A 25251-nucleotide genomic window follows, 5' to 3' on the forward strand; every position below is an offset into this window, starting at 1 on the left:
GTGCTGGGGCAGCCGGACAATTGGAGCTGCTCTCCACCCGGCTTCCCCGATTCAGCCGCTGCTGAAACTGACCAGCAGCTGAATCGGAAAAGCCGGGGGCAGAGCAGCTGGGGTGCTGCCGAGTTGGTCCCGTAGCGCTGCCCCTCGGGGCTGTGGGACCAACCAGGCAGCACCCCAGCTGCTCTTGGGGATGCCTGAAGCAGAGCAGCCAGAATGCTGCCGGGTTGGTCCCGCAGCTCCGAGGTGCAGCACTATGGGACTAACCCGGCACTACCCCAGCTGCTCTGCCCCAGGCACCCCTATTCAGCCGCTGCTGAAACTGACCAGCGGCTGATTCTGGGAAGCCTGGGGCAGAGCAGTTCTGCCCCGGGCTTCCCGAAGTCAGCCACTGATCAGTTTCAGCAGCGCCTGACTCGGGAATGCCTGGGGCAGAGCAGCTGGGGTGCTGCCAGGTTGGTCCCGTAGCGCTGCCCCTCGGAGCTGTGGGACCAACCAGGCAGCACCCCAGCTGCTCTTGGGGATGCCTGAAGCAGAGCAGCCAGAGTGCTGCCGGGTTGGTCCCGCAGCGCCGAGGGGCAGCACTACGGGACCAACCCGGCACTACCACTACCCCACCTGCTCTGCCCCAGGCACCCCTATTCAGCCGCTGCTGAAACTGACTAGCGGCTGATTCTGGGAAGCCCAGGGCAGAGCAGTTCTGCCCCGGGCTTCCCGAAGTCAGCCACTGATCAGTTTCAGCAGCGGCTGACTTGGGGACACCTGGGGCAGAGCAGCTGAGGTGCTGCCAGGTTGGTCCCGTAGCGCCGCTCCTCGGCGCTGCGGGACCAACCCAACAGCACCCCGGCTGCTCTGTCCCAGGCATCCCCAAGAGCAGCTGGGGTGCTGCTGGGTTGGTCTTGCAGCACCGAGGAGCGGCACTACCGAACCAACCTGGCAGCACCCCTGCTGCACTGCCACAGGCGTCCCCGATTCAGACGCTGCTGAAACTTACCAGCAGCTTCTGAATCAGGGACGCCTGGGGCAGAGCCAGACTATCGGAAGGGGGGAGCTATGAGGGGTTTGGGGTGGCATCCCCCCCACCCCTCCCCAGACCCCTCATAGCCCCCCCTTCTGATAGTCTGGCATATTTGATAATCCAGCACCCCCTGGGTCCTAAAGGTGCCGGATTATCGGAAGTTTACTGTACAAAGAAGGGCCACTAGGATGATCCGAGGAATGGAAAACCTGTCTTATGAAAGGAGACTCAAGGAGCTTGGCTTGTTTACCTTAACCAAAAGAAGGCTAAGGGGGGGACATGATTGCACTCTTTAAATATATTAGAGGGATAAATACCAGGGAGGGAGAGGAATTATTTAAGCTTAATACCAATGTGGACACAAGAACAAATGGATATAAGATGGCTAGTGGGAAGTTTAGACTTGAGATTAGACAAAGGTTTCTAACCATTAGAAGAGTAAGGTTCTGGAACGGCCTTCCAAGGGAAGTAGTGGGGGCAAAAGATCTGTCTGGCTTCAAGATTAAACTAGATGGTTGTGTCTACATTGGCACCCTTTTCCGGAAAAGGGATGCTAATGAGACAAGTCGGAATTGCAAATGCTGCGGGGGATTTAAATATCCCCCACGGCATTTGCATGAACATGGCTGCCGCTTTTTTCCGGCTCGGGGCTTTGCCGGAGAAAAGCGCCAGTCTAGATGGGATCTTGCGGAAAATAAAGCCTTTTCCGGAAGATCCCTTATTCCTGATTTTAAGAGGAATAAGGGATCTTCCGGAAAAGGCTTTATTTTCCGAAAGATCCCGTCTAGACTGGCACTTTTCTCCGGCAAAGCCCCGAGCCGGAAAAAAGCGGCAGCCATGTTCATGCAAATGCCGCGGGGGATATTTAAATCCCCCGCGGCATTTGCAATTCCAGAGTGTCTCATTAGCATCCCTTTTCCGGAAAAGGGTGCCAATGTAGACACAGCCGACGGGTTTATGAAGGGGATGGTTTGATGAGATAACATGATCTTGGTAACTAATTGACCATTCATTATGAGTGGTAAATAGGTCAATGGAGGTGATGATGATAGGAGTTACTATAGAAAACTTTCTGGGTGTCTGGCTGGTGAGTCTTGCCCACATGCTCGCTCAGGGTTTAGCTGATCGCCATATTTGGGGTCAGGAAGGAATTTTCCTCCAGGGTAGATTGGCAGAGGCCCTAGAGGTTTTTCGCCTTCCTCTGTAGCATGGGGTACAGATCACAGCTGGAGGATTCTCTGCATCTTGGGGTCTTCAAACTATTTGAAGGCTTCAATAGCTGAGATATAGGTGAGAGGATTATTCTAGGAGGGGGTGGGTGAGATTCTGTGACCTGCATTGTGCAGGGGGTCAGACTAGATGATCATAATGGTCCCTTCTGACCTTAAAGTCTATGAGTCTATGGCTGTGTCTAGACTAGCAGCTGCTTTTGCGGAAAAACTTGCCAGCTGTCTACACTGGTCGCTTGAATTTCCGCAAGAACACTGACGATCTCATGTAAGAAATCAGTGCTTCTTGCGGAAATACTATGCTGCTCCCATTCGGGCAAAAGTCCTTTTGTGCAAAAGCTTTTGCGCAAACGAGCCAGTGTAGACAGCTCAGTTTTGTTTTGCGCAAAAACGCCCCGATCAAGAAAATGGCGATCGGGGCTTTTTTGCGCAAAAGCGCATCTAGATTAGCCACGGACGCTTTTCCGCAAAAGTGTCCGTGCCAATCCAGACGCTCTTTTCCAAAAATGCTTTTAATGGAAAACTTTTCCGTTAAAAGCATTTGCGGAAAATCATGCCAGTCTAGTGGTAGCCACTGAGTCTACTTCATCCAGCAAATGCTCTCCGGTTCTCCACCCCTGCAGCCCCTCCTTTAGAGCCAGAGAATCCCAAAGCAGAGGGGGTTTCTACAGCGACTGAAGCATACAGGTGTCCCCCACTGAGAGGCTGTGAGATCCTTTCTGCTTTTTGGACGTGCCCTTGTGCGGCGCTTTGAGATAATCGGGTGGAAAGATTTAATAATTCAACAGGGTTACTATTTGCCCCGCCTGATGCGGGAGCCAAACACAGGGAGGAGAAATGACCGAGCGAGCCAAGCTAAGGAAATTCACCAGCTCCAGGCCAGGGGCGGGACAGGAAGGGAGCGCGAGGCGGGGGGAGGTTCACACGGCGCGGTTCATAGGGGCTATTGCAACCGGGCGTTCCGTAGTGCTACGTTGCTACACCGCGCTCCTACTCCGGCTCCCAGCTGAGCATGGCCGGGCGCAGGGAAGCCGATTTCGGCTCGCTGCTGGCGCAGGCCCGGGAGGCATTTCGAGGGGCCTTTGCAGGGGCGGATCCTGAGATCGCAGTGTCCGCCCCTGGCCGGGTGAACCTGATCGGAGAGCACACGGACTACAACCAGGGCTTCGTGCTGCCTATGGTAAGGGGGAGGAGAGGACAGGGCAGAGGTGCCGGGCTCGGGGTGGGGAGGTTGCTTGGACTGTGGCCATGCGCGCTTCGCTGCTGTCCCCTTCTTTCACAAAGGAGCAGGACGAACTGAAGCCGCATTGTTGCGAGAGTCGAGAGCAGAATCCTCCGCGTCCGTGTGAATGCGATTTGCTGTCTCCCACCATGCCCCCGCCCCCGCCTCGAGAGACTGGCCCCTCGTGTCTGTTACACGGAGCGGCCACAAAAAAAGAACCGCCACTTCCACTGCCGCCCTTGGGGGGGATCCGAGCAATGAGGCTTGCTCCTAGTCCCAGCAAAACAAGAACAATCCCTATTGAATGCTCCCCTTCTTGCTGCAGCCTTTCTTTGGATCAGCCCAAAGCTGTAGGTGACCTGGGCTTTGTCTGCACCATAAGATGTAGTGGCCAAAAGCTGCCTTTTGGCGGCAAAACAGTCGGAGCGTACACACTGCTGTGCAACTTTTGGGGTAAAAAAGACTAGTTCTGGGCCCCAAAAAACTTCCAGCCCTAGGAGAGACTTTTTTCTTCTCCCTTCCCTTTATGTTGCCTATGTCCCACAGTGCCTGCTCTAATGGCTCTGCTCAGGGTTTTGATCTCTGCTGCCCTGCAGGCATGTGCCCCTCCCCTTTCGGAGCTCTGGGAAGTATCTGACAGCTGGGAGAGGGAACTAACAGCTATGCATTGGAATGCGCCTGTTCTGCCCTGGCGCAGGCGGGGGTGGGGGTGGACAGGCTGCTGTGCTGCTTTGACATTCCTCAGCATGCGGGTGCAGCTCCCAGTAGCTGGGAGGCTGTGGGAGAATGGAGGGAATCCCAAGATGCCATCAGCTCTGTTTTCCCACAACACTGCACTTTGGGATACAGACCCACGGAGCATTGCACACGCTCTCCATGATGGTGCCCCAGAGTGGCCATGATATATCCACAGGGAGCCAGTGTGAACACCCTCTGGCGAGTTTTCCTTTGTCGACTTGTGAGTGTCAACGTAATTTTTGTTGACAGAACTTGGTAGTGTGGACTCAAGTCACTTGGCTCTGGTTAGAAATCAGGCCTCAGGACAATAGCAGTCCCCCACTTTAATACAATATTAAGATTCTCCTGTTAGGTTCTAATGATTTTTGGCCATTGGCAGTACTTCCCCTCCCACCCACTGGGTATGACTGAAAGCCCTGCTGGAGCAGCCTCGTGGCCTGGGTTTGGATTAACTTCCCCAAATGAGAATTGTAGTTCAAAACAGAAGCCGTTCTCATCTTCCTGCCATTCCAGCGAACCGGTCTTAATCAGTAGACTTAGAGTGCCACCGTGTGAGCACAGTGCTAGGGAAAATAGCTTTAGGCCAAGATTTCCAACAGTTGATGTAAATCAGTGGTGACTGGTGACTGGTAACTGCTGCTGGGGTGACCATTAAAAGGATTCCAGGAAGGTATTCATGAGACAAAGGAGTTTTGGTTTCTAGTGCTAATTTTGATGTCAAGTTTTATGATACTATGTAATAGCAGAGGGAGACTGTTTTAAAAGAGAGCTACGCATGATTGCATGCTTTGTACATACATTACAAATCTTAAGAAAGTTGCCCAAATAATGTGGCTGGCATTAAGGCCAACTTGTACATTGCGGGCTCTTACACAAGAAAATTTTAAAAAGTGCTTGCAGAAATTCTTGTGCATTCTGTCATTTGCTTCCTTGCTGTGTGCTCACTACTACCTCAATGCCAGAATCAGTCTTGTGAATAAATATAACCCCAACACAACCCTAACCCTCTGCAGTATCATTGTAAACCCCATTACTGCTGTACACAGAATTGTGAACTCCAGAAGAGTCAGGTGCAGTTACTGATGTACTTAGCATTGGCGATTTAGCTGACTTTGCATAGAAAACTTCCAGATGTAGGTTTTGGGCTTTTTTGCCATTGTGCAAAGCTCATAATGAGAACATGATTAAATCAAATCATTTTTAACACAGATTGTCCTTGAACCAACTTTTCAGGAAAACTAGTAAAAGGCATAATACAATTCCAAAGCCTACTGAATACATTGACAAATGCCCCTCACACGCACTGCCTGAGAAAGTTTATGTGAGAACGATGTTTAATCAGACACCAGTTGGGTCTGTTTTTAAGGTTTGAAAGTTTAGAAGTAATTCCACCTCCTTCCCCCCGCCTCCCACCAAGCTGGCACCGTCTTGCTCCCACTCAAAGCTGGCCTTAGAGAAAATGATGCCCTGGCCCTGACAGCCTCCCTCAGGTGCTCACTGCCCCTTTAGCCCTCACTCACACCCCCCCCCCCCCCCGCATCTCCCCTGGCTGGCTGCAGCTGCTCTCTCAACCCCCACCCATACACACCATCAACGCAGCCTCATTGCCTCACCTCCCCCAAATAACCCCTATCACTAGCCCCTGGCCCTGCTGTTCCCCTAGATGTCCACCCACAGCCACATGACTCCTGGACCCACCAGACTCCCAGGAGCTCAACAGATTTTAATCCTGCCTGTCAGGGGATGAGGAATTCTGATGAGAACACACTGGCTCAATGGCTTGGGCAAAAGTTAAAGGAGTTTCCAGTTTCTCAGAGGTATGCAGTCAGGCTGGCAAAAGCTGCCCAGGGGCTCCCAACTGGAACAGCAAGGAATGCGGCCGGACAGGAATCAGATGTACTAGCAAACTGGTGGGGCGAGAGAGCTGTAAATGACTTTCCATTTCATGCTTTCTGGCTTAACCTTCAATTTGTGTTTTCATTTTTGTTTTTGTTACACTCGCCTGCAGGGACAAACAATAACTAATTGTACAGTTCTGAGGATTTCTGGAGCAGTGTCAGCCATTAGATATTTTTGCAGCAGTATAGAAGAAGGATGACGTCTGCTAGGCCAGTTTTACCCCCTGGTATAATTTCACTGGAGTCAGTGGATTTACAACAGATAAAGTATTATACCCTGAGCTTTCAATGGGCAACAACGTATTATTCCATAACTGACACCTTTCAATACCTCACTGTATTCAATACATTTTAAATACCTTCTAAGTGGACACCCTGTGCCGTTGCCGAACTCTCCAGCCCATCGCCGCTCTGTACAACATACCTACATGCTAATATCCCCTCTTGTAATTTATAAGCCCATATGAGAAGAACAGCACAGAAAGGCTTGGAAATCCTCACCTGTTTCCCTGATGCTGCCTCCCTCAGTGTCCCACTGAACTCTCCCAGTTCCTCCAAACAGTGACCTGACCTCCCATCTTACCCCTGGGCTACCATGCTATATACAACCCACTCCAAGCAGCCCCCCGCCCCCGTGGTCTAGGGATGTTAAATATCGGTTAATGGAATAGTTGAGTAACCTCATGAATTCTTATCGGCTAGTCGACTATTCTATAGTCCCTGGGGGTGGGTCTGGCAGCTAGTACACTCCTGCCCCACTCTGGAGGAGCCCCCCTGCCACTCCGCAGTGCTGCCTCTGGATCAGAGGCAGCAGCGTGGGGTGCCAGGCAGGAGCCGGTCTGCAAGGGGAGCCAGTTTAAAAACCAGGTCCCCTCATGGAACCCGGCGCAAGCTGGAACTGAGCCGGGCTGCCTGCCCTCCCAGCTCCTAATACACTTTAAATGCAGAGCCGCAGCAGAGGTAGGTCCCAGACCCGGCGCAACCCAGGACTGAGATGAGCTGCTGGCCAGCCCGCTAAAAAATGTACTGACAAGGGTAGGGGGAGGGGGAATGTGTGTAGTCTGCATCATTAACCTATAAGCTTTTGCTTATCGATTAATTGACTACACTATTACAGCCCTACCCTGCTCTCCAGTAGCCGCCCCTTTTCTGTCCCATGTCCCTTGCCCCCTAGAGGCCACCTACTTTCTTCCCCCAAGCAGTTGGCCCCCTTTTCCTCACAGCAGTTGTCCCTCTTTCTCCCTCCCCCTTCGCCCCCCATAGGGCCAGCTCTTCCCTCCCCTCCCAATCACCTGGCAGCAATTGGGGGGGACTGTCTCAGACAGCATCTCCCAGGCAGCGTGAGCAGAAGGTGCCTGAGATAGTGCAGCAACTAGTCAGCCTGGTCTCTGGCTGCTCACCCCTTGGCCCCCCATGGCAGGGGGCACACACACGACACTCTGTCCCCCCCACATGTCGCCTTTGCTATGAAGGGCCTGATTTCCAAGGTGCTGAGTGCCCAGCGGTTCTCTTCCACTTCCCTCGCTCAGGTGCTAAACTAGGGAGTAGGGAGCCTGTTTGGGGACGATCCTGGCCCCGGCCTGTAATTACAACTCGTTTTCTTCAGAGCTGCAGTCTCACTGCAGAGCTGGAGGTGGGTACGTGGGTTGTGCTGCCCTCTCCCTCCTCCAGAGGCAGCAGCCAGGCAGTTAAACTGCTTCAGTCTCCGCCTTTTCTTTACTGCCTCTCAACTTTGAATTTATTTATTTAAATATTTTTACCCCGCCTTTCTATTTAAAATATTCAAGGCGGCTTACAAAAACAAACAAAAACATACAAATATATATACAAATTAAAATATGAGAATTAAAAATATGAGACCCCAGAGGGACATAACCAGCTAAAAACATATAGAGAGGAGGAACACACACATACAGACTCAAACATTAATAAAATTTGCCAACACCTGGTGATGCAAACAAGAGTTGTTGTCTCCTCCTCCCCCCCCCACACTGCTTGAGATAAATCCTGATTCCAGTCACCTGATCTCTAAGGCCAGTGGAGGGGACTTTAGCCGTGGGAACATGGGGAGCCCTGGGAGGTGCCCCCATTCGCCACAGAGCCTCTGCTAGGAGGATGTGCCCTCGATGAGCAGCGAGACAGAAGCCATGCTCCTGCCTTCGTACGGGCCCCCAAAAAGCTAGCGCAGCACAGTCGTGGCTCCTGCACTGGGACGGTGAGTCAGTGGCTTTGATTGATTCAAGGCTGCTTTTCACAGGAACAAACCAGCCCAGGGAATCAAATCCCCAGAGCCACTGCCACTGAGTATGGGAAGTAGGGATGTAAAATCCTGTTGACTAACCAATTAAAGGGGGTCGGTCCCACCCTCCACTGGCCTGGAGTGGCCCATTTATTCAAGAGGCCCCCCCACAGGGTGCCCAGACCTGCCATAGACAGAGGCTGCTCCACAGCAGGCAGGGAGCTGCTCCAGCCCCCGCTGGTTAAACTTTTACGTCCCTAATCAGAAGGCTGGGGCCTCTGGGGGCAACGTTAAGGTTGTTTGGGTATATTAAATGCAGGGCATGGCAGCAAGGCCATCACCATCCTTGTGATAAAAGGCACAAAGAAGCAAGCAGTTCCTAGAGCAGGCGAAGGCAAGAGAGCCTCCGTGGGCCAGATCCGGGCCACCACGTGGGATGATCCATCTCACGGATGCCCAGCCGCTCCCCCACTCCCAGGCCAATCAATCTCGTACAGCACGCAAAGTCTCCTCCCCTGCCAGGGGAGCGTGGTACTTAGAGTAAACTGCCAACTATTCAGCTGGGGGTTCACTCTAAGCGCCACATGCCCCTTGCAGGGCAGAGGCAGGGAGCGAGAGACTTCGCGCACTCCCCCCGCCCCCAGATCAGTCAGGTTCTGTGGGCAAAGGAGCATGGAAGTGTCCTGGCCCCGCCCCTTCTGCCCAAGCCCCCGCCCCTTCTGCCAGAGACCCCGCCCCTTCCAGGGCAGCCCAGAGCCACTTCTAAAATGATTGCCCACCCTGTCCTACAGAGTGGGCAATTCCTGCTGCTTGGGGCTCCGGCCTGCTTCCTAGGGCCAGTGGGAGCAGGATCCCAGCCTGCACGCCGAGACCCTTGGCTAGCTCGGTTGGATGCATTGCAGGGATCCCTCGTTCCCTGTAGCACTGGGGGGTTCAGCCGGCGTCTCTCTCCGCAGGCTCTGCAGCTGGGGACTGTGCTGGTGGGGAGCCCGAGGCAGGACGGAACAATCTCCATCACTACCATCGCGGAGCAGGCAGAGGAGCCCAAAACGGTGCAGTTTCCAGCTCCGACAGAAGGAAACCCCCTGAGGCCCGGAGTGCCTCACTGGGCCAACTATGTGAAGGGCGTGATCCAGCATTACCGGGGTAAGGCTCCAAGGCACCTGAGTGGCAGGAGAGCTGCTTGGTCAGCAACGTGCCTGCAGGCTCTGGGCAGACAGTGGGCCCTGTTGGGAGGGTGGCTGTTCCAGTGGGACAGGGACAGAACTAGGAGCAGCTGTAGCCTCACCCAGCTGGTCCCTGCTCAATTCGTGTCTTATCTGCGACTATGAGAGAGTGCCTGAAACCCAGATGCCATCTCTCCACCGCCACCATGCAGCCTTCCTGCTCCCAGCAGGGTCTGAGCGAGGGATCTCTTTCTCCACTGCCCTTTCCTCTCCCTGAGGCTGCTGCAACAGCCTTCAGCTGCCCTCCATCTGCTCAGACTCAGCCTGAGCAGTACCAGCCTTTCTAAACTGGACCAGGTTCCCCCAACCTCTCTCCTGTGGCACCAGTCCAAGTCTGCTCCATTTTCTGTCTTGTCTCTGGATGGGGTTAGTCTTCTTCTCCCCCTGGTTTTGTCTCCGTTCCAGCTGGTCCTGTCCCAGGCTTCAGTGCAGTGATAGCCAGTGACGTCCCGCTGGGTGGTGGCCTGTCCAGCTCAGCCTCTCTGGAAGTGGCCGTGTATACCTTTCTGCAGCAGCTCTGCCCAGGTAACAGGAGCTGGCTCATCAGCTCCCAGCTCTGCAAATTCCCTTCTGGGATCCCCTGTGCCCAGCTTAGGTCTGGCCAAGAGACACTGCAGGAGATGCTTTGATTCCAGTTCTCGCCTTCCCCACCCAGAGCTTCCAGCGGGGTCACTCCAGGTCCCTGGCTAACTCTCCATAGGACTAATAGTAACTTGCTGCCCATTGAGAATCAACTAGGAAGGTCTTTGGGTTACCCAGGAAGGGTGGAGAATGGTCTTTTGGGAGCAAGTGTGAGAACAAAGCGGCACTTCCTCCTCTCCCCGCGAAGGTGGTCCGGCAAATCAGAGTCTGGCTGAAGAATTGGCACCAGCATGTGGTGGCTGGATTGGCCCATGCAGCCTGCTACCCTCTCTGTGATAGTGGCCATCACGTGCCACTTGAGAAGATGAATTTGCCCCACCCCCAGGGAAGAGTGCACCTAGATTGTGCGGTGTGGCGCAGGGGGTGGGGAAGATCCCTTGTGACTCCATCAGGTACATGATCAGTCACAGAATTAACCACGGAATTTGCCATGTCCCCTTCCTTTGAACCCTGTTCTGAGGCCTTGCACAGTATGGGGGGATTGAATTCCACCCAGGCTGCAATTCCCTGGGCTTGCACAGTACAAAGGTGATTAGCAGAGATGGGTTCAAGCTACGGAACTGGGATTTGGACAATTTCAGCAGCTCAGACTCCAAGGCTTAGCTAGGACATGATCTCTAGCTGTAATTCTACGGCTGCAGAAAGGGAAAATGAGCTTTACCCTGTCCCTGGGTCTCTTGGGCAGGATGGGAAATGGCTCGAAGCAGGCACCAGGCTAATCCAGCTCTTTCTCCTTTGGCACAGATGATGGGGACTTAGTAGCCAAGGCACTGGCCTGCCAGAAGGCTGAGCACACCTTTGCTAATATGCCATGTGGGATCATGGACCAGTTTATATCTGTGATGGGCAAAGAGGGCCACGCGTTGCTGATAGACTGCAGGTCAGGACATGCATTCGTAGCTTTAGCTTACGGTACCATCTCACGGGGATCCTCTGCACTCGTACAGCACCTTCCCTCCCAGGAGCCATCTGTCCACAAAGCCTCATAACAGAGGTGTGGAGAGGTGCAGGGCCAGACACTCTGGTCCATTAATGCTCCTTTCTACCACTTTGGCAGTGTAAAGGGCGTTGGAAGTGGAAGTGAATTATAGACACAGAGCAGCATAAAGGATCCTCAGCATACACGAGAATTTATCCTTTACCCCCCATGTGACCCCAGCAGCGCTGGGATTACAGCCCAGGTCTCCTGCTTCTCAGTCCTGTGTTCTGCCCACTAGACCTCGCTGCCTCCCACAGAGTAGAATCACTTCCTTGTCCCAAGCTGTGGAGTGCAACTCCTGGGTATGCTGGCTGGGCAAGGGCCAATCGCGCTGGGGACTTGGACAGCAAGGTGAGCTGCTCCCCACTGGACCTTGCAGCAACCCATGACCTTCAGCCAGTGACAACGGGTCACAATCCCCGTTATCCCGCGCTCCCCGGCTTTGAGGACTGAGCCGTTTGGACAGAGAACATGGAGATCTTGCCATAAGGCCACAAGATGGCTCCATGGCTGTGGATGCAGGATAGCCTTCCGCGGGGTTACTGTGGGGATGGAATGACTTCTCCAGTAGAACCCTGACAGGATCGTGGCTGGTAAAACCCACGCTTGGAGAGCCAGGAATTCCTGTCACCGCTGGAACATTTTCAGGGCAGTAGTGCCTATGGGCCACAACCAGGCTGGGCCCTGTTGTGCTACAAACACCAAAACAATGGCAGCCTCAGAGAGCCTAAGGTTACACTGGAGAGCACCAGATAGTGGGGTAGTTGATGTGGATTGTAAGCCCTGTGGGGGGACGGCCTAGCAAAGTGGAGCCCTGACTGGCCTGTGGCTGACACTGCAATACCAGTGGGCAGATGATGGGCCTGCAGCGTCCTGCCACCTCATCTCTGCCCACTTGGATGCCATGCTCCCAGCTCCATGGCTGGAGAGCCGTTCTAAGGCTGGCGTCGTTCCTGGGTGGCTCTGAGCCTGTGTGTGGCATCCGTAACCTTGCAGGCTCCTGAGGTGCGCCAGGGGTTACTCCAGTGCAGCTCCCAGCTCGTCAGGGGCGTGGAAGGAAATGGGAAACCCCGTCCCTGTGACCCTGCTGTGACCTCTGTTCCAGGTCGCTGGAGACTCTCCTCGTGCCTTTGACCGACCCCAGCTTAGTGGTTCTCATCACCAACTCCAACGTGCGGCACGCGCTGACGGGCAGCGAGTACCCCACACGCCGGCACCAGTGCGAGCAGGCAGCAAAGGCTCTGGGCAAGGCCAGTCTGAGGGAGGCCTCTATGGCTGACTTGGAGGGTGCGTGCCACATCTTCCATGGGTGACCCGAATGGGCTGCTGTAAACCTTGTGAGCCGGGGGGGACGCGGGGGCAGGGGAGTGAGCGTGGTGCCTGGCGGGTGAAGGACAGGAACTGCATGTGCAGGGGGCACAGAGAGAAGTGAACTTGGAAGGTTCCGGGGTACGTGGGGCTCCATTCCAGCTGGTTCTGTTGGGATGCTCAAGGCCAGGGGTGGGCAATAATTTTTGACTGGGGGCTGCTTCAGAAATTTTTGACGTAGCCCCAGGCCGTCCCAGAAGGGGTGGGACCTCAGGCAGAAGGGGTGGGGCCAGGCCACTTCCATACTTCCCCACCCACAGACCCTGATTGGTCTTCAGGTGGGGGAGCGCGCAAAGTCTTTGCCCCCCCCTCAAAGAGAACTGCTGGCTGTTCCGAACAGCTGGCGCTTCCCTCTAGGTACCTGTGCCCCTGGTGGTGGGAGGGGCCTTTGCGTGCTCCCCCCTGCTGCCTGCAGGCCCAGCAGAGGGGGGGCACATGATGTCTCTCACTCCCTGCCCCGCCCTGCAAGGGAGCACCGCGCTTAGATTCAGCCACCAGCTGAGCAGCAGCTGACAGTTGACTTTAAGTGCAGAGCCCCTTACAGGATGGGAGACTTCATTCGCTCCCCTTGCCCCCAAGCCCTGATTGGCCTGGGAACAGGGGGAGCACGCAAAGTCTCCTCCCTCCCTGCCCCCGTCCTTAGAAGCACCACACTCCTTGCAGGGTAGGAGGAGACTTTGTGCGCTCTCCCTCCCACCCCAGGTCAATCAGGGCTTGGAGGTGCGGGAACATGCAAAGTCTCCTCCTGCCCTTCCAGGAGCGTGTGGCGCTTCTAAGCCCCGCACACTGCTTGCAGGGCAGGAGGAGACGTTGCGTGTGTCCTCCCCGCCCGCAGGCCCTGATTGGCCTGGGGGCAGAGGAAGTGGCAGGGCCTCCATGCGCCCAATCAGCTGGCTTGGCAGGCCAAATTGCCCACCCCTTCTCTAGGCCTTGGGCACTTCTTAGTCCAGCGTTGTGCGTCTCCAGCTGCCCAGGCCCTGCTGAGCGAGGAGGTGTACCGGCGAGCGAGGCACGTCATCGGAGAAATAGAGCGCACCTCCCGGGCGGTGCAGGCGCTGCAGGCCAGGGACTACGGCACGTTCGGAAGGCTGATGGTGGAGAGTCACAACTCTCTCCGGTAGGAGCAGTGCCAGTCGGGTGGGATAGGGACACTCCAGCTGGGGGGTAGCGTACCAAGAGCTCTCATGGCCTATGGGTAGGACACAAGAGCAGTTGAGAACCACACGGTTTCCCATGCAATGTCCTGCCTAGGGATGTTAAATATCGGTTAATTGAATAGTTGAGTAACCTCCTGGATTCTTATTGGGTAATCGATCATTCTATAGTCTCCAGGCCGGCGGGAGGGGTCTGAGCTCCTGGACCCAGCACGAGCTGGAATTGAGCCGGGCTGCCTGCCCACCTGGCTCCAAATACACTTTAAATGCAGAGCCACACCGGGGTTTGGTCCAGGGCCCAGTGCAAGCCGGGACTGAGCTGGGCTGCTGGCCAGCCTGCTAAAAAATTTACTGGGGGGGGGGGGGGGGGCGGAGGGAGAGAGGGGAAATGCGTGTAGTCTAAAGCACAAGCTTATAGGTTAATGCTAATCAGTTAATTGACTACACTATTGCATCCTTAGTCCTGCCTCGGCTCTCCTGCCGCTCAGCCTTCCTGAGAGGAACAGCCTGCAATAAGCGATGGGCTTTAGGAATAATTGCAGATAAGAGTGTGTCCTATGCCCTTGGGGTCGGTCTGTACCAGAGGATCCAGGAGGCCTCTGCCCCTGCTCTCCATGCATGCTTGTGGCCAGTTACCCAGTGCTCTGGGGCCGGGCCTGTTGGAAGTGTGTGTACAGGGACTGCCTACGCTAATGCAGGCTGTGCAGCAGCGTGACCCTGGCGTGTGTTACGTAGGGATGATTATGAGGTCAGCTGTCCTGAGCTGGATGAGCTGGTCGTGGCAGCACTGGAGGTCAGCGGGGTTTACGGCAGCAGGATGACTGGCGGAGGCTTTGGAGGCTGCACGGTCACACTGCTGGAGGCTGGAGCAGCAGAGAAAGCTCTGCAGCACATCAAGGTACGTGATGGCCATGGCCTTCAGCGCAGAGCCCGGCTCCACCAGCACGAGTGGAGAATACTGATCTGGCAGGCTCAGTTCTGGCTGTCTCCTGTGGAGATCAGACAGACTCAGTGTCCCCAGAGAATATCCCCACGGAGCAAACAAGCCAAGTGACAGGTAGCAGGGCTGGCCTTAGGCCGAATCGGGCCCCGCGCCCCTGCACCTGGAAGTGCTGGCCAGTTACAGAGCCGGGGCCCTGCTCCACCACTATGCGGAGCTGGGTCTGTCCCCCGGCTCTGCCTGGAGCAGGCCCTGCCCCCCCGCCCCCCGCCGGCCCCGCTGTGCGTCTCCCTACCCCGCCCCCTGAGTGTCCCCCTAAGCCCCGAAATGTCCCTGCCGCGCACGGCTCCTTCTCGCCGCCTGCTGCTGTCCATGTGCAGCGCTGCACGTGGGCGGGGAGGATGCCCGGCCGTGACATGACGTCACAGCCTGGGATTTTGAAACTCCTGGGAAGCACAATGCGGGGCCTCACTGGCTCCGGGTTCGGCCTCCGGGGCCTGAACGTGGACTCCGGCCCCGCAACGGGGAAGGCAGAAGGTAGGGAATGCTCATGCGGCAGTGGCGGGGGGAGAGAGAGGAGGCGGCGGCAGGGGAAGGGAAGGGGCTTGGGCAGAGGAGAGGAGGCAGAGGGGGAGGGGTGGAAGGAGAAGGGGCTTGGGCGGGGGGAGGGGAAAGCACCAAGAGACAGAGGTGCAGGAGAGACAAATGCCAGGGGGCTAAGTGCAGACAATGAGGAAAAGGGCAGGAGGGGAGGTGTCAGTGGGAGGGGGGACAGGGTGATGCTGGGAGAAGGGAAGGGCATTGGGGGCTAGAGGGGGAGGTGCTGGGCGAAGGCTTGAAAAGAGGGGTGGGCATGAGAGGCGGGGATGGAACAAGGCCTGTGTGAGGGCACAGAGGGGCAGGAGGGGAATGGGGTAGAGAGTGGTGAGGGAGTTGGCATCAGGGAAAAAGGGGGCAGGGGCAGTAAGGGAAGGAGGAGGCACCAGGAGGGTGCAGGGGTAAGGGAAGGTGCAGGTGCCAGGGGATTCTGGGGTGAAGCAGAAGGGCAGACACCTGCAGGGGAGGGACCAGCACCAGAGGAGAGAGGCAGGGCAAGTGTGTAGAGAGAAGTGTTAGAAGAGGGGTAGCTCGCATGATCAGAGTGGGGCTACTGGAGGAGTGGGCACAGGGGGGAGAGAAGGGCTGGTGGAGGGGGGCAGGTCGCAGGAGGGCTGAGGGCAGTGAGAAGGGCAGGAGTCAGGACAGCAGAGGAGGGTGAGGAGTTGGGGGGCAGCAGGCACCAGGGGAGATGATGGAGCAAGGAGAGGAGACAGGGCAGCAGAGAGAAAAGGTCAAGGTTTATAAAATATTTATTAATAACTTGGTATGCTGCCTACGGCCAGTTTGTGCCCCGCGGTGCAGTTTGGGTTTATGTGGGGATCAACATGAGGCCGGCGAGTGGGAGCCGAAACAAAAAAGTAGTCAGTGTAATGATCTTCTGTTGATATGTGTTTTAGTAGTTAAATTCTTGGACTGTCATTGCTCATGAAAAGTGCTGTCACATGGGTAGAAATCGGGTAAATATTGCGTATTATTAATATCAGCAGAATTGACTTAAATGGGGCCTGTGTGTTGTGTTGTGTAGTCTTGCCTTAATCTTTGTATTCATGCCTGTTGGTGTGAGAGAAGCTATTTGTATCTATTTGCTTGCATATGCAACCACACTTAAGTTGAGGCCCTCAGCATGTTCTGTAAGTATCAGTGTGGCCCCCGGGGCTTCCAAAGTTGAATTGCCCTAGCTCATCCCTGACACGTGTCTATCTAAACTGGTTTTAAATATCTCCAGTGATGGAGATTCTGCAATCTCACTAGGCAGTTTATTCCAGAGTTTAACCACCCTGACAGGCAGGAAGTTTTTCCTAATGTCCAACCTAAACCTCCCTTGCTGCAGTTTAAGCCCATTGCTTCTCATCCTAACCTCAGAGGCCAAGCAGAACAATTTTTCTTCCTCCTCCTTATGATACTCTTAGATACTTGAAAGCTGCTCTCATGTCCCTTTTCAGTCTTCTCTTTTCCAAGGTAAACAAGGCCAATTTCTTCAGCCTTGCCTCCTAGCTCATGTTCTCTAGACCTTTCATCATTTGTGTTGATCTTCTCTGGACTTTCTCCAGTTTCTCCATGTTTCCTGAAATGTGGCACCCAGAACTGGACATGATACTGCAGCTGGGGCCTAATGTAGATGGTTCATTGCCTGCCTAGGGGACGTGAGACTGGGTGGGTTAATTTCCAATCCTCCTGTTTATTCTTTTCCTAAGCCAGGAGGGCACAGTAGTTCTGATGGGGGCACTGCAGGAAGGCAGCCCGCACTGCCCCCTGCCTGAAACCTTGTGCAGGTGTTAAACAGCTGTCCAGCCCACCCTAGAGGTGACTGCATTTCAGCGTGCCTGAAGCAACACTGCACCAGCAATGGACAGGAGAATGGCTCCCGGGCATGGCTTGCTCATGACTGCTTCAGTCCCATTGATGGGCCTCAGCCTCTTTCCTTCCACTCCCCTGCTTTGCAATGGGGCTGTAGACTCTGGGGGAGAGGGGTGGAGGCAGGCAGAGGTGTCTCCCTGCAGCAGATGTAGACATGTCTCTGTATTAATCATTCTCTCATTGAGGTTTTTAGCTTTGTATTGAGTCCTTTTACATGGAAACTTTGTATTACGTCTCGGTAGAATAGTCCCTAGGACAAGTGAGGCAGAGACTGTCCCTGTGGGGTGAATGAGGTGGGAATGGATAAGGCGGAAGGTGAGCACCTCTGGGCAGTTGCAAAGGTTGGCGAGGGGATGGAAGCCCGATCCATAAGAACATAAGAACGGCCGTACTGGGTCAGACCAAAGGTCCATCTAGCCCAGTATCCTGTCTACCGACAGTGGCCAGCACCAAGTGCCCCAGAGAGGGTGGACTGAAGACAACGATCAAGTGATTTGTCTCCTGCCATCCCTCTCCAGCCTCTGACAGACAGAGGCCAAGGACACCATTTTATCCCCCGGCTAATAGCCTTTTATGGACCTAACCTCCATGAAATTATCTAGCTTCTCTTTAAACTCTATTATAGTCCTAGCCTTCACAGCCTCCTCTGGCAAGGAGTTCCACAGGTTGACTACACGCTGTGTGAAGAAGAACTTTCTTTTATTAGTTTTAAACCTGCTACCCATTAATTTAATTTGGTGTCCTCTAGTTCTTTTATTTAGGGAACTAATAAATAACTTTTCTTTATTGGCCTTCTCCACACCACTCATGATTTTATAGCCCTCTATCATATCCCCCCTCAGTCTCCTCTTTTCTAAACTGAAAAGTCCCAGTTGCTTTAATCTCTCCTGATATGGGACTCGTTCCAAACCCCTAATCATTTTAGTTGCCCTTTTCTGAACCCTTTCCAAGGCCAAAATATCTTTTTTGAGGTGAGGAGACCACATCTGTACACAGTATTCAAGATGTGGGCGTACCATAGTTTTATACTGTAAGATATTCTGGGTCTTATTTTCTATCCCTTTCTTAATAATTCCTAGCATCCTATTTGCCTTTTTGACCACCGCTGCACACTGTGTGGAAGTTTTCAGAGAACTGTCCACGATACCTCCAAGATCTTTCCTGATTTGTCGTAGCCAAATTAGCCCCCATCCTACTGTACGTATAGTTGGGGTTATTTTTCCCGATGTGCATTTATCCACATTAAATTTCATTTGCCATTTTGTTGCCCAATCACTCAGTTTGGTGAGATCTTCTTGGAGTCCCTCACAGTCTGCTTCTGTCTTGACTATCCTAAACAGTTTTGTATCATCTTCAAACTTTACTACCTCACTGCTTACCCCTTTCTCCAGATCATTTATGAATAGATTGAAAAGGATTGGTCCCAGTACTGACCCTTGGGGTACACCACTAGTTACCCCTCTCCAATCTGAAAATGTACCATTTATTCCTACCCTTTGTTTCCTGTCTTTTAACCAGTTCTCAATCCAAGAAAGGACCTTCCCTCTTATCCCATGGCCATGTAATTTACACAAGAGCCTTTGGTGAGGGACCTTGTCAAAGGCTTTCTGAAAATCCAAGTACAGGCAGTCCCCGGGTTACATACAAGATAGGGACTGTAGGTTTGTTCTTAAGTTGAATTTGTATGTAAGTCGGAACTGGTACATATTGTAGGGGAAACTCTAGCCAAACATTTCTCCAGAGCTCAGTTTTATTCTCCCACACCTCACTTCCCTCAGTCCTTTATTCTCAAGCTGAGGTGTCTGCTGAGAAAAGCCGCTCCGCGTCTCCCTGGTCTGCTGGGGGGGGGGCGCTAGCTTCGCGTCTCCCTGGTCTGCTGGGGGGAAGCAGCTAGTGCGGGGTTGCCTCACCCCGTTTGTAAGTAGGGATCCGATGTAAGTTGGATCCATGTAACCCGGGGACTGCCTGTATACTATATCTACTGGATCCCCCTTGTCCGCATGTTTGTTAACCCCTTCAAAGAACTCTAACAGATTAGTAAGACAGGATTTCCCTTTACAGAAACCATGTTGATTTTTGTCCAATAAATTATGTTCTTCCACATGCTTCACAATTTTATTCTTTACTATTGTTTCGACTAATTTGCCCGGTACTGAAGTTAGACTTATCGGTCTGTAATTGCCAGGATCACCTCTAGAGCCCTTTTTAAATATTGGTGTCATGTTGGCTACCTTCCAGTCATTAGGTACGGAAGCCGATTTAAAGGATAGGTTACAAACCACAGATAATAGCTCAGCAATTTCCCATTTGAGTTCTTTTAGAACCCTTGGATGAATGCCATCCGGTCCCGGAGATTTGTTAACATTAAGTTTTTCTATTTGTTCCAAAACCTCCTCTAATGACACTTCAATCCGGGACAGTTCCTCAGATTCATCACCCACAAAGGATGGTGCAGATTCAGGAATCTCCCCAATGTCCTCAGCCATGAAGACTGAAGCAAAGAAATCATTTAGTTTCTCCGCAATGGCTTTATCATCCTTGATTGCTCCTTTTATAGCTCGATCATCTAGGGGACCCACAGGTTTTTTAGCAGGCTTCCTGCTTCTAATGTACTTAAAAAACATTTTGTTATTTCTTTTTGAGTTTTTGGCTAGCAGTTCCTCAAAATCTTTTTTTGCTTATTACATTTTTACACTTGATTTGACAGTGTTTATGTTCCTTTCTATTTATCTCACTAGGATTGGACTTCCACTTCTTAAAAGATACCTTTTTGTCCCTCACTGCTTCTTTTACATGGTGGTTAAGCCATGGTGACTCTTTTTTAGGTCTCTTGCTATGTTTTTTAATTTGGGGTATACATTTAAGTTGGGCCTCTATTATGGTGTCTTTAAAAAGTTTCCATGCAGCTTTCAGGGATTTGGCTCTAGTCACTGTGCCTTTTAATTTCTGTTTAACTAACCTCCTCATTTTTGTGTAATTCCCCTTTTTGAAATTAAATGCCAGGGTGCTGGACTGCTGAGGTGTTCTTCCCACCACAGGAATGTTGAATGTTATTATATTATGGTCACTATTCCCAAGCGGTCCGGTAACGGTTATATCCTGGACCTGATCCTGCACTCCACTCAGGACTAAATCGAGAATTGCCTCTCCCCTTGTGGGTTCCTGCACTAGCTGCTCCAAGAAGCAGTCATTTAAGCCATTGAGAAATTTTATCTCCGCTTCTCTTCCTGAGATGACATGTATCCAGTCAATATGGGGGTAATTAAAATCCCCCATTATTATAGAGTTCTTTATTTTGGTAGCCTCTCTAATCTCCCTCAGCATTTCAATGTCAGTATCACTGTCCTGGTCAGGTGGTCCGTAATATATCCCTACTGCTAATTTCTTATTATTGGTGCATGGATTTACTATCCATAGCGATTCTATGGAACATGTTGATTCACTTACTATTTTTATTTCATTTGATTCTACATTATCTTTCACATACAGTGCCACTCCGCCACCCACCTGGCCTGCTCTATCCTTTCTATATATTTTATATCCCGGTATGATTGTGTCCCACAGATTTTCCTCATTCCACCAGGTTTCAGTGATGCCTATTATGTCAATCTCCTCATTTAATACGAGGTACTCTAGTTCACCCATCTTATTAGTCAGACTCCTAGCATTTGTGTACAAGCACTTTAGAAATTTGCCACTGGTTATTTGTCTGCCCTTCCCTGATGCATTGAATTCCTTTGTATGCGGTTATTTGTCTGCTCTGGCCCATGGTTTGCCCTCTCCTCTCCTCTCTTTCTGACTACAGCTTGGAGAATCTCTATCAATGGATTCTCCTCTAAGAGAAGTCTCCCTCCGATTTACGTGCATCTCCGCACCAATCGGCTTTCCCCCATCTCTTAGTTTAAAAACTGCTCTACGGCCTTTTTAATGTTTAGTGCCAGCAGTCTGGTTCCACCCTGGTTTAGATGGAGCCCATCCTTCCTGTATAGGCTCCCCCTCTCCCAAAAGTGTCCCCAGTTCCTAATAAATCCAAACCCCTCTTCCCTACACCATCGTCTCATCCACGCATTGAGACTCTGTAGCTCTGCCTGCCTACCTGGCCCTGCGCGTGGAATTGGAAGCATTTCCGAGAATGCCACCATAGAGGTCCTGGATTTCAGTCTCTTTCCTAGCAGCCTAAATTTGGCCTCCAGGACATCTCTCCTACCCTTCCCTAAGTCATTGGTACCTACATGTACCACGACCACCGGCTCCTCCCCAGCACTACACATAAATCTATCTAGATGCCTCGAGAGATCTGCAACCTTCGCACCAGGCAGGCAAGTGACCATACGGTTCTCCTGGTCATCACAAACCCAACTATCTATGTTTCTAACTATCGAATCACCCACTACTAACACCTGCCTCTTCCTAACTGGCATTCCCTCCCCCTCAGAGGTATCCTCAGTGCGAGAGGATACCGCAACATCCTCTGGGAGGAGGGTCCCAACTATGGGATGGTTTCCCTCTGCTCCCATTAAATGCTCTGTTCCCTTGAGACTTTCATCCTCCTTAAGAGCACTGGGGCTCTCAGACTGGAGGTGGGACAGTACTACAGTGTCTCGGAAAATCTCATCAACATAGCTCTCTAACTCCCTTAGCTCCTCCAGTTCAGCCACCCTGGCCTCCAAAGCCTGAACTTGGTCTCTGAGGGTCAGGAGCTCCTTGCAATGGGTGCACACATACGCCACCCGCCCACAGGGCAGGTAATCATACATATTACACTCGACGCAATAAACAGGATAGCCCCCACTCTGCTGCTGGGCTTCTGTCTCCATGTTTGTAATGAATAAGTTTAAGTACAAACTGGGATTCTCTTTAAACCTCTGGAGTAGAGATTATTCTAAGAGTTATGTTTTAAAGAAGGTCAGAAGTCAGTAGTGCCCTCTAAACTCCCCCTCTAAACTTCCCCTCCAAACTCTCCTGTTAGCTGTTCCTGGTCGCTGAGTCACAGGCTCTGGTAGCCCCTCCCGCTGACTGAGGCTCAGCCAATTAACAGAGGCTTCTAGATTTCAAACCTTTTAGAAGCTCCACAAGGGTCCCGTTTTTACTCTTTTACCTGGAGAACTCCCTCTCCAAACTCTCCTGTTAGCTGTTCCTGGTCCAAGATCATTGAGCCCTGGGAAGTGGGCCCATTGAAAGGAGACTGGACCTGTGGATGCCTTGGGGGTCTGCAGCAAGGGCCTGCTTTGGGAAGCCGCCTCTTTGGAGGTGAATGTGGCAGCATTGAGACCCCACCCAGAAGCAGGCGCCACAGACACTAACTGCAGAGTCATGGGACGGCTCTCACAGATCTTGCACATGCATAAGATGATAGATCTGCAGGAAGGTGGGGGGGAAGGCCGGCGTAGTGAGGGGGCCAGAGGGGTCAGTTGCCCCTGGGAGAAAAAAATATAAAATTTAGTTAAAAATAATGTCATGCATTTTTAAAAGGAATACCATATCTCCTGCTTTTTGTCTCTTTAGGCCCCCAGTTAAAATTTTCAAAAGCACTTGAGTGACTAAAGTCATTTTTGAAAATTAGACTTGGAAATCTAAGCTCAGATTTTCAAAGGTAATTAAGCTCCTAAAGAGACAGTTGCCAACTCGGATCTTCAACGATATCTGTCTGATCTTTACACACCTTTGAAAATCTGGTCATAAGTGTCCTAGTCAGTTCTGAATGTGAGATGTAGGAGCCCGGTCCTAATTCCTTCAGGCTTTTTTTCTTTTTCTTTAATTTGAACATTTATCTACACCCATTCCCCTCCTTTCTCTTTCACTATCCAATAAATGCATGGATCAAAATTATAGGTGTTTTGTTACCATCAGACATGCGCATGAAATGAGTTGTGGTCATGAGTCAATAATGCATCTTCCCTGAATGCCTTCCGTGGGCGTGGCCACGGGCATTTGCATGGGGACTCTGTTGGACTCTGGTGCTTTCCTCTCCTTTTGTCTCATAGGAGAAGTACAGAGGCACAGCTACCTTCTATTTCTCCAAGCCTTCCGATGGGGCAAAGGCTCAGACTCTGCAAGCAATGACTCCCCCTTCTGCATAAGGCTCTCTTCCCCAGCGCCCTTGAGGACCCGGAGGTCAAAGTCCTGGGCCAGCTGCCCTCCCCTTGAGGAAATGGACTGCGGCTGATTCTGACTTCACAATGGAACTCAGGGAAATGTACAAATCTGCCCCTCTTGGGTAATAAAGCTAATTTTGCACAACTGTAGGCTTAGCCATCTCTGTCCAACCCTGCTGAACGGGAGACCATGTTCTGGTCTCCATGACACTACCATACGTGGGACTGGGTCCACAGAGTTAACTTCCACGTAACCGAGACCAGAGACTGAGGCAGGTTACTGCAGACGTGTGGGTGACATGTAGCGGTGGTGTAATAATGCCTCGCGTGAAGTTTGGTGATTACTGAAGGGAAGTGGTGGGGCTGTGTGCCTTTGTAGCCTGAAAGAGTCACTGACAGGCTGGAAGCATGGTACAGCCTAGCCCCTGTAACTCATTCCTGGCCAGTCTAACTGTGGGTTTTGAAATAAATGGGGCAGCCAGCCTAGAGGGAACATTGTTTATTAAGTGCAATAGAAAGCCACGTGGGCCAGAACACCTGGGGTATGTCTACACTACAAAGTTAGTTCGAACTAACGGACGTTAGTTCGAACTAACTTTAATAGGTGCTACACTAGCGCTCCGCTAGTTCGAATTTGAATCGAACTAGTGGAGCGCTTAGTTCGAACTAGGTAAACCTCATTTTACGAGGACTAACGCCTAGTTCGAACTAGCTAGTTCGAACTAAGGGCTGTGTAGCCCTTTAGTTCGAACTAGTGGGAGGCTAGCCCTCCCCAGGTTTCCCTGGTGGCCACTCTGGCCAACACCAGGGAAACTCTATGCCCCCCTCCTGGCCCCGGACCCCTTAAAGGGGCACGGGCTGGCTACGGTGCCCGTGCCAGGTGCAAGCCTGCCAGCACCCAGCTAGCAGACCCTGCACCTGGCACGGCACAGAGCCACCCACCCGATGCCCCCCAGCCCACCCCCTCTTGCCGGGACCAGGCTGGCGGCTCCCGGGAGCTTCCCCTGGACTGCAAGAGGCGGGCACCTTCCTGGGCTAGTGCGGACATCGTGGACCTCGTCCACGATCTCCGCACTAGGCACAGGAAAGTGGCCGTCTAGGGCAGGAGAGCTGCCAGCCTGGCCACCCAGGACCAGGTGTGCATGAAAATCAAGGGGGTCCACTGAGACCCCCGACACTGAGCCCTGAGCTTACAATGGCCGTCCTGGGTCAGACCAAAGGTCCATCTAGCCCAGTAGCCTGTCTGCCAACAGCGGCCAACCCTAGGGACCCTGGAGGGGATGGACCGAAGACAATGACCAAGCCATTTGTCTCGTGCCATCCCTCTCCAGCCTTCCACAAACTTTGGGCAGGGACTCCACTCCTACCCTCTGGCTAATAGGACTCCATGGACCCAACCTCCATGACTTGATCTCACTTCCCTTTCAACTCTGTTCTAGTTGTAGCCTTCACAGCCTCCTGCAGCAAGGAGTTCCACAGGTTAACTATTTGCTTTGTCAAGAACAACTTTCTCTTACTAGTTTCAAGCCTGCTACCCATTCCTTTCCTTTGGTGTCCTCTAGTCCTTCTTTATGGGAACTAATGAAGAACTTTTCTGAATGCACCCTCTCCACCCAACCCCTGCTTTTAGAGACCTCTATCCTGTCCCCCCTCCGTCTCCTCTTTTCTAAGCTGAACAGTCCCAGTCTCTGTAGCCTTTCTTCATCTGGGACCTGTTCCCAACCCCTGATCATGTTAGTTGCCCTCCCCTCTCCCAGCCTTTCTCTTCCCCTCTCCCACCTCCTTTTCCCAGTCTCCCCCAGTTTTGTTCAATAAAGACAGAGTCAATGTTGGAAGAAACGTTATCTTTATTTTGTACATCAATAAGAAGGGGGGCTAGGGAAGGGTAAGTGGAAGGAGGTGAGGGAGGAATGGGGTGCGCGCCCCCGATGGGGAGGACTGGGCTGGCTCTGCGGGCTTCTGGGGGTGGAAGCTCTCCTGCAGCCCCCCAATTACTCCCTCTCCCCAGATGGCAGCCTGCGGCAAGTGCAGCCGGGCTGATGGCCGAGT

General features: G+C 52.6%; 1 protein-coding gene across 3 annotated transcripts; it reads left to right on the forward strand.

Moving 5' to 3' along the window:
• Positions 1 to 3134: 3134 nt before the first annotated feature.
• GALK1 (galactokinase 1) lies at positions 3135 to 23349 on the forward strand. 3 transcript variants are annotated; one of them, XM_075903652.1, is made up of 8 exons: positions 3135 to 3424; positions 9298 to 9487; positions 9973 to 10092; positions 10954 to 11089; positions 12294 to 12475; positions 13523 to 13673; positions 14446 to 14608; positions 21748 to 23085. In XM_075903652.1, exons 1-8 carry the CDS (start codon positions 3257 to 3259, stop codon positions 21937 to 21939), a joined length of 1302 nt encoding a protein of 433 aa, XP_075759767.1. In that variant the 5' UTR covers positions 3135 to 3256; the 3' UTR covers positions 21940 to 23085. The 3 variants fall into 3 exon arrangements, with proteins under 3 accessions (XP_075759767.1, XP_075759768.1, XP_006136502.2); XM_006136440.4 differs by lacking the exon at positions 21748 to 23085 and adding an exon at positions 23092 to 23349 and having other exon boundaries at positions 3139 to 3424; XM_075903653.1 differs by lacking the exons at positions 14446 to 14608; positions 21748 to 23085 and adding an exon at positions 23092 to 23349 and having other exon boundaries at positions 3136 to 3424.
• Positions 23350 to 25251: the final 1902 nt, after the last annotated feature.

Source organism: Pelodiscus sinensis, chromosome 20, assembly GCF_049634645.1.
Source record: "Pelodiscus sinensis isolate JC-2024 chromosome 20, ASM4963464v1, whole genome shotgun sequence".
Lineage (NCBI taxonomy): Eukaryota > Metazoa > Chordata > Testudines > Trionychidae > Pelodiscus > Pelodiscus sinensis.

What these genes read in the sequence shown, in the direction of transcription:
- GALK1 (XM_075903652.1), top strand. Translation starts at nt 3,257, where the DNA reads ATGGCCGGGCGCAGGGAAGCCGATTTCGGCTCGCTGCTGGCGCAGGCC. An exon ending in TCTGCAGCAGCTCTGCCCAG is followed by an intron (nt 10,093 to 10,953) that starts GTAACAGGAGCT and finishes CCTTTGGCACAG; the next exon opens with ATGATGGGGACTTAGTAGCC. An exon ending in CTCTATGGCTGACTTGGAGG is followed by an intron (nt 12,476 to 13,522) that starts GTGCGTGCCACA and finishes GTGCGTCTCCAG; the next exon opens with CTGCCCAGGCCCTGCTGAGC.